Source organism: Alligator sinensis, unplaced genomic scaffold (assembly GCF_000455745.1).
Source record: "Alligator sinensis unplaced genomic scaffold, ASM45574v1 scaffold611_1, whole genome shotgun sequence".
Lineage (NCBI taxonomy): Eukaryota > Metazoa > Chordata > Crocodylia > Alligatoridae > Alligator > Alligator sinensis.
The window spans coordinates 980,021-988,198 of NW_005842332.1; the positions used below are offsets into that span (position 1 = coordinate 980,021).

Sequence of the window (8,178 nt, forward strand, 5' to 3'; positions counted from 1 at the left end):
AGCTTTGGAGCCACGTCTAAAACTTTTAATGACCGTGCTTTTGAGCGGATGCCAATCTTCCGTACCAGCCCAAAAGGTTCAGATCATGCCTTTGATGAGGTGGTTTAACAACAGAGATGGCCTTCTTGAGTCTGAGTTTACATCTCTGCAGGGCTCAGGGTCGTACGCTTTATGGTGAGAAATAGGTGCCACGTATCCACCAAATCACAAGGGCGGGTACTGGAGGGAAGTTTCAGTCCAGTCCATAACTGAGTCTGCACTGAGCGGCACGACCTGACCTGTCTGAAGGGACTCTGAACCCCTGGGCACTGCACGGTGCGGGAACGTGGCAGGTCTGGCCCGTCTATCATGGAAACAAATGAAACTGGAAAAGGAGGTGATCCTTTTAAATAAAGGATCTTTTTAAATAAAGGATCCTTTTAAATAAAGGATTCTTCTATAAGCTGCTTTGAGCTGAGGGACTTTTGCACCTGTGTTGGGTAAGTTTTCAGGACCAGAGCCTTACTCCATAATGAGCCTTTCTGGAAGATGGACGATGGGCGGGCTTGGGGTTTGCTATGGATTAAGATTGAGGAGATTCAGAGGGATGGTAATCCCAGAATGTTGCCACGGGGATTGAGGTTTTAAAGTCCAGAAACCAACCAGAAATCATCCAGCCACGGCTATAAGTGCTGTCCTTTTTGCTTGGCCACGTACATGCTCATTTTACGTACCAGCATGCCAATTTTCATTCCAACTTTGGAGCAGAGCACTCTAATCAAGCAGTCAAATTGGAAATCTGAGCCCAAGGTGTATACTTTAAATATACAATGTGAATGCATTAAATTAAATTGTATTTTGCATTTATTCCTTAGGGTATCAACGGGCCTTCCGGCCCAATTGGACCTCCAGGTCCACCAGGATTACCGGTAAGTCACTGAATACGAGTCCTGAAGTCAAGCAGCAAAAGCAAAGGGCTGAGAGTTATGCCATCAGGTTTTAATTCCTGCCTTTGCCACAGATGTGTTGTGTGACCTTTGACAAATCACTTGATTTCTTTGTAACTCATCTTCCACAGAACAGGACAATTGTACAATGCGTCTCTCCCTGAGAAGCTGTTTAAATTAGTTAGTTTGCTAGTGAAATGGGCTGAAAGGAAGAAGTTTAGGAGCGCTGTGCATTATTAAGAATAAATTGTAGACGGTCATCAAGAAGCATAAAAGTCCTAGAAGAACACTTGAAGCTAATAAATGTCGATAGTTAACTCACCCTCCCAACACCATTTAGCAAGGTTTTAAGGGAAATGACCCATTGTGTCTAGCCTAGGCTAATGTGTAGAATATAACTCCAGGGGAAGATGAGCATCACCCACATTTTTGAAGTGCTCATGTCTCTCTGCTTCCTGAGGGCTAATGCAGAATAAGCTGTACCTGCAACAATTATTGTATTCCGTGAGTGGTTTGGTTAATATTCATGGCCCATGATATGTGAGGAAACGTTTGCCAACATGAGTGAGCATTTTACATTTTAGCCCATTAGAAACTTTCAGTTCGGAGAACTACCAGTAGGAAGAGACGAGGCTCATTGATTAGCTGATAACATAGTAAAAGCAGAGCACAGCTCAGTCTGCTTTTGGTAAGACGAGTGTGAGGGTTTGTTGGCTTGGCAAAGAAACAAATGGCTGGTACGATCAGGCTGCCTGAGCAAATAATTCACCCTGGGTGCGTCTGCACCAGACACTAACTGCGCAGTAGCCTAATAACACCGTGCAGTAGCGTGCTGAACACAACCCGTGCTAATATGCTGCTGTGCAGTAGTATTAGGCTACTGCGCGGTTAGCATCTGTAAAAACCCATGTGCCGTAGCACCAGTTCCTGCACACTGATTTAGTACTTGGTTATCCAAGTGCTAAACTTAATGCGCAGCAACGACGGTGCATTAATGAATGTGTAGATGCACCCCCTGACAAATTGATCCTGTGAAACTGGTTCTCCCCTCCCGCTGTTTTTGCCTACTGATTTTCCTCATGTTTATTATTCACATTTATTCCACAAACACATTTGGGACGGGCATGCTCTGTACGTCGATCAGCAGCATTTATTTAAAAAGGAGGCTTTGACTGTTTAGTTATTGTTTGATGAATCACATAGTTAGGGGTTTTGTACCTGGCCTGGATCAGCACCAAGTGATTTACCCAAGTTCATGTGATACTTGTGCAACAAGATCACAGGTGCGTATGAAGACTGAACATCAGCTTTCTGGAAACAAGCATCCTGGAGGCTTTCATTCAATGAAAGGATTCAGCAAGCAAAAGCAGATTACGCAAATGTTCCTGAAAAGTGGAAACAAAATGCAACTCCAGTGAATTCACAGGGAAAAAAATAAATGAATATGAAATGATTTTGTATTTTGTGCCTGATCCTACTAATAAAGGCACTTAACTGCCTTTATTTTTTTTTCTTTCATACAGGGTCCCCCTGGTCCCAAGGGTGCTAAAGGGTCATCAGTAAGTATGGATGCTGCAAAGCTGAAAAGCCAAAGAATTATTAGCTGCTTAATGAACTGCCACTATTACAAATCGGTCGAGTCAAGGCAATTTGCTAAACCTGACTTGAGCAAATGCAGTCATTTCAGGCTGTCTAAAATAAAAACAGAAATAACTGGAAACATCTCTGTGATACAGTTTTTATACTTTATGAAACATCACTTTTGAGGAGATCAGAGGAGGGGACAGAGTGCATCGTGCTAGGAGAAAGCTCTTCCCGTGAAACGGGTGACCTTGCAGATAAACTGTGAAACGGGGAAGGGAGACTGGCAGGTGGTGTACTAACAAGTGTAACACAGTAAAGAGACGGGGTGGAAAACATGCCAGTTAAGTAGCTGGATCCTAGTACAGGTTCCTCCCTGTGAAGTCGGAGCTGTAGCTGTTTGAAAAATGCCAATAAATGTTCATGGGAACGTGTGATTATCTGTATTTTCCACATATTACGTGCATTGTTTCCCATGAGCATACAGATACGTTTTTCCAATTTCTAAAAAACCTTTCATTTAAATTTGTCGTGTTTTAGGGCAGGGAAGCAAACGCTCAACATTTTACATCAAACGTAACCAAGGTTTTTGAATGTTGAGCCTAACTCTTTTACTGTTTTCTAACCAAATAACAGAAAAAATCCTGTCGAAACAAACCTTTTCTACCAAAATAGCCTTTTTGGGGTGTCAAAAAAGCTATTTTTCATGAAAGGCTTTTGGATGAAAAAATGGTGACAAAGCTCTGATTAGAACCATGTTTCCTTGCTGTAGCGGAGGGCAGACAGATGGCCCCAGTGCAGAGAGGAATCTGAGAGAAGAGACTATTAAGGATTTAAAATAATCGGTGGAGGGTATTTACTGAGACTCACACGCACTCCCTTCTGTGTTTCTACCCAGGGTCCAACAGGTCCAAAGGGCGAATCTGGTCTTCCAGGGCCCCCTGGACCTCCTGTAAGTATAACCGGTCCTTCTGAAGAGTTAAAGGGCATGTGGGGTTTCTGGGTGACACTTCCCACCCCTCTGGGGAACACAACATTTCTTGATTAAAGACTCCTCGTGCAAGGAGTACATGCCACAGAAGTGTAAGCACTTTCAAAATGCCGGAGAAGGAGGTAGGAAAGAAAGGAAAACAGAGAGAGAGATGTTGAAAGAGAGGAAGAAGATGAAGGAGCTTTTCTTGGAAGACTTTCACCCAAGATGCAGACCCTTAAAACTTTCCACCAGTCTACATTTTGTGCTCAGACTCTGTCTTGACAGTTTGAGCCCTGTAAAATTCAACAGGGACTGATGGTTTCTCATCAGGAACCCAACAGATCTGTGAGGTTTCCCATGTGATGCTTTTTTTGGCGCTCTCTTCTCTTTCTTCCCTGTTTTCCACATGAAGCTCGTGTTTATAAATTCTTTCCTCGCTCCCAAGGGCCCTCCTGGGGAGGTCATCCAGCCACTGCCTATCCAGTCCTCCAAGAGGACCAGGCGAAACATTGATGCCAGCCAGCTGGTTGATGATGGAAATCCCGACAACTATATGGATTACGCAGATGGCATGGAGGAAATCTTCGGCTCCTTGAATTCTTTGAAACTGGAAATAGAGCAAATGAAGCATCCTCTGGGCACTCAGCATAACCCAGCCCGGACCTGCAAGGACTTGCAGCTATGTCACCCTGACTTCCCGGATGGTATGTCCTGGGGTTGTGCGGATACAGAGAAAGAACACATGGTGCTAATTGTAAATCTGCATTATCTAATTGGCCGGGCCGAATTTTTTTCCCTTTGGAAAAAAAACAAGTGAAGAGTAGGAGTGCACTCCCAAAAAGAGTCCCTGTTAATGGTAAATTCTGGGGAATCCAGTCTGGCCAGTGAGCCTACACCATGGAGAAGTATGTCTGTAATTATAAGGTGCTCAAATTGCACCTTCCAAAAGGCAGAGCCATGTGGTTTTGAATCAAAATAAGAGTTTGGGGGAAAAACAATTTTTCTGGTGTTTGGTTTTGTGATGGAAGAGTGAGATTTTCTGCAGTGGAGGTTTTCCACCAAAAAATGGTTTTAGTTGAAACCCCCCTGTTCCAATAAAAAACGGTTTCCATGGGGAACGAAGTACCACCTCTAGTGCAAATTTGGGGATTAAGTGCTGTGCATGTGTATATAATTGTATATGCCATAATGAATGCACATGGATGCGGAGCGGGCCCTGGTTCAGCTGCAAAGCCCGATCTGATCACTGGAGTCTTGTTGACACCATTGCTGCCCCTGGCTCCAGCGTCTATTAATAAGTGCTGGGGTTAATGAAACATTTATGAATTTCCCCAGTTACAACAGGGTCATCAAAGCACTGCTCCATTTCTGAATTTATAATGATGTCATTATATCACATTATCCCATTTGTGTATTGGTCCTTGAGCTTTCTTATCCATGGGACTGCATGAGTATATGAGAAGGATCATTTATTACCCATACATTCATATACCAAAACTTTATCTCCAGATGCAAACGTGTGGGTTTGATGTTGTCCACATGGTGGGTGCTCCCATGTTTTCTTGCTTTATAGGTTTCATTCCTTTTTCCGTCTTCACCTCTTTCTAGGTGAATACTGGGTTGATCCTAACCAAGGATGTTCCAGGGACTCTTTCAAAGTGTACTGTAATTTCACAGCTGGTGGAGAGACCTGTATCTTCCCTGATAAGAAATCCGAAGGAGTAAGTTCACACAAACTATATTTTTCCCTCGTAATAAGAAGTAATAAGATTGTTTCCTAATGTGAATGCTCATGGCTAGTCAGTTTGATCAGCCGGAAGTCAGTTGGAAGCTGAGATTAGAGATCCTATGTTTTTTATTTAATGTTGGATTCAAGATTAGTTTCTAAAATAATATGGAATTTGTTTATTGAGGACATTTCACCGAATGAATAAGTGCTTTCTAAACTGTTTTAGGGCAAGCTGTTGATGCTTCTTCAAGCACAGTGAATGCCGAAACTTTAATTTCTTGCTTTGCTTTATAAAGGCAAAAGCTTGCATCGGTGTATCCGCTGAAGTTCATCATGAGGTTTATTTAACCAGCTCTTTTTATCCCTCATGCAGCGGTAGCTGCTAGTCTGATGGTTTTGCCTTGCTGATTCTTCTACTTTTTACCAAGTCTTCAGAGCGGAGAAATGTTGATCCTCTGTCATTTTGCCTGGTGTTTCCATTGGGTTTTCCAAACTTTTATAACTCGAATTTGCAGCGTTCTTCTGACAAGCAGACCGAATCGGAGTCTATTTATTTCCTGTGCAATGATGTCTTCTGCTTTTTCAGCCTCATAATTTCAAGGATCCTGCTATAAATAACTGTCAGCACTAACACACTAGTTTTGACAGCCAGTAACTTTCGGGTGATGGTGACAAGTGTGCTAAGCGTCTTTCGGGTGATGGTGACATGTGCGCTAAGTGTCTTTCAACACAAATGCTTGAGTTATATCTGCACAGTACACAGGTAGTGTTTCAGTGGCGCCCTGAAACCTGCTATGTTGCTGTGGCTGTCTCCTAAACTGGAAGCAATTACAACCAAGGTCTTGCCAGCTAGCATAGAGGAGAGCTAATTGGCAGGCACTCAGCAGTACTAATTGACCCACCCAAAGCATCATGCAGATGTAGCTGTGCTCCTTCTAGCTCAGGAGGCAGCATATGCTAGACAGCATGGCCTGCTTGAGGGTACAGCTGCAGGCATGGTCAGTTTGCCATGTAGGCAGTGCCCTTTGTTGCCCCATATTTTTTTCCATTTTATTTTCTGGAGTTTATCTCCCCCGGGCATTGAAACCAGATCTTGAAATGGGAACATGCTCCCCACCCGGGGAGAGTATATGGGCTCTCGAGATGGCACCCAGAGACCCTCTCTGAACCGCCAAGGGGGTCTTTGCATGCAGTGGCTGCATCAGGGGGCATTCAAGATGGCCCCTGCTCTCGCGGGCTCTGCTATAAGCTGTTCCCTTGCTGAGAGTATTTCAGCCACGAGAAACATGCATCAGCTTGGAACATGTAATAGGCCATGTAATGTTTCCTAAAGTTTTGAAGGGGCTGTTTAAATGAAAGATTATACTTCTTTTTCTTCAGTGTTGGACAGGCATTGTTCTCCTATGATTAGGATTATTAAACTCTCAGAATCGGCATGTGGTTTTTAGTAATGTAAGTCTTTCAAATAACGACACTGTACGTCTATATTGTTACGTTAGTATTCACAGTGGGACTGATTCTCCTACCACTGGTACAGCTCAAAAGCTAATTCTTTCTATTTGTGCAAAATTGGCCTATTTGAGAAGGGTCCAGTCTAATATTTTCCCGGTAGAATAACATGAGTATCTTCCTTATTAATATAGCTTGTGCAGCTCTTTGTGAAGGATGTATTGTTGACTGCTGCATAGGGCTTAAAAGAGGTATCCCACTTTTGTTGAGCCTCAGCATGGCAGAAAGTCTTTGTTTCGCATGCTGAAGAGGCAAGAATAATACGAAGGCATCTCCATATAGTTCAGACATTGTGCTTGGAGAGATTAACAGAGACAGAGAGGGAGCTTGGAGGATAAGAGTAAGAGAATAAGTAAGAGAATATCAAATGGACTGCAGCCCTTCTCCCTCCCCTTCCTGCACAAAGCTCGGTTTCTAATTGAGAGGAGAGACCATTCAAATGCACAGCTGAAGAGTGAAGATACTTTAGCAACTCACTTAGTCAAGCTCGCACTCTGGATCATTATAGATGCTCTGGTCAGGACTTGATCATGTATTCTGGTTCGTTATCTACTAAGGACGGTCCCTTCCATGTGCTGTGGCTTACTGGTGCTCAAACTTAGGAGGAGTAATTCAGCTCTCCTTAATTTTCCTGGGCCTGCAACATCTGGATTTAACATTGGACCGGCTTCTGCACTCTCAGAATCATTTTTCCCTTCAAAATCCCCATGTAGATAAATAGATCATTAACCATCAATACTCTTTTTTCCCCCCCTGTATGCCAACAGAATGTACTGCCAGTTTTGCATTGGCAAATATCTCCCGGCTACAGCCCATTAACCCCTTAGCAATGAAAGCTGGTGCCCAGGCAGTTCTCTATGCATGCACGATGGCAGACTGTCCTGACCCCAATGTCAGGCAGTTAACATTTTGATTTAGAAGTCACTAGCACTGGAGAGCTCAGGTTTTTTTATTGCCAGTTTATAAAGCGTAAGAAAATATGGGGTTTTTTTTTAAAGAAAGTTAGACATAGAGACGCAGGATCTGCAACTGAATGTAATTTCTATTTTTCTCTTTTTTTTTTTCTTTTTTTCCTTCCCTCTCCGTCTCTTCCTTTCCATCCCACTTCCCACAATTTAGGCTAGAATTACTTCTTGGCCAAAGGAAAACCCAGGCTCCTGGTTCAGTGAATTCAAGCGCGGTAAACTGGTAAGAAGCATCTCACCACTTTCAGTTTTTCTTTAACCCGTCTCATATTTTACAGAGTAAAATGGCTCGTTGGCCCAAAGAGCAGCCTTCTACATGGTATAGTCAATACAAGCGGGGTTCCTTGGTAAGTGGCTAACCTTGGCCTACCAGTCTGAGTCAGAGCACGCCCCCCACGTCCGCTTTGGTTATGGCCAAACTTCTCGCACTCTGCATGACTAATAACCATCTTAGGACACGGAAAAAAAAGACTTTAAGGTGGAATGCCGCACAAA

At 43.3% G+C, this 8,178-nt stretch overlaps 1 protein-coding gene across 1 annotated transcript in view; it reads left to right on the plus strand.

Annotated features, from left to right (window-relative positions):
* COL5A1 (collagen type V alpha 1 chain) overlaps positions 1 to 8,178 on the plus strand; it is a 232,973-nt gene that overhangs the window by 212,127 nt on the left and 12,668 nt on the right. Inside the window, 7 exon segments of the mRNA XM_014522254.2 lie at position 1; positions 855 to 908; positions 2,450 to 2,485; positions 3,406 to 3,459; positions 3,926 to 4,184; positions 5,089 to 5,201; positions 7,838 to 7,906. The exon segment at position 1 is cut by the window's left edge and continues 98 nt beyond it. Of these exon segments, the coding sequence (XP_014377740.1) occupies position 1; positions 855 to 908; positions 2,450 to 2,485; positions 3,406 to 3,459; positions 3,926 to 4,184; positions 5,089 to 5,201; positions 7,838 to 7,906 (586 nt within the window).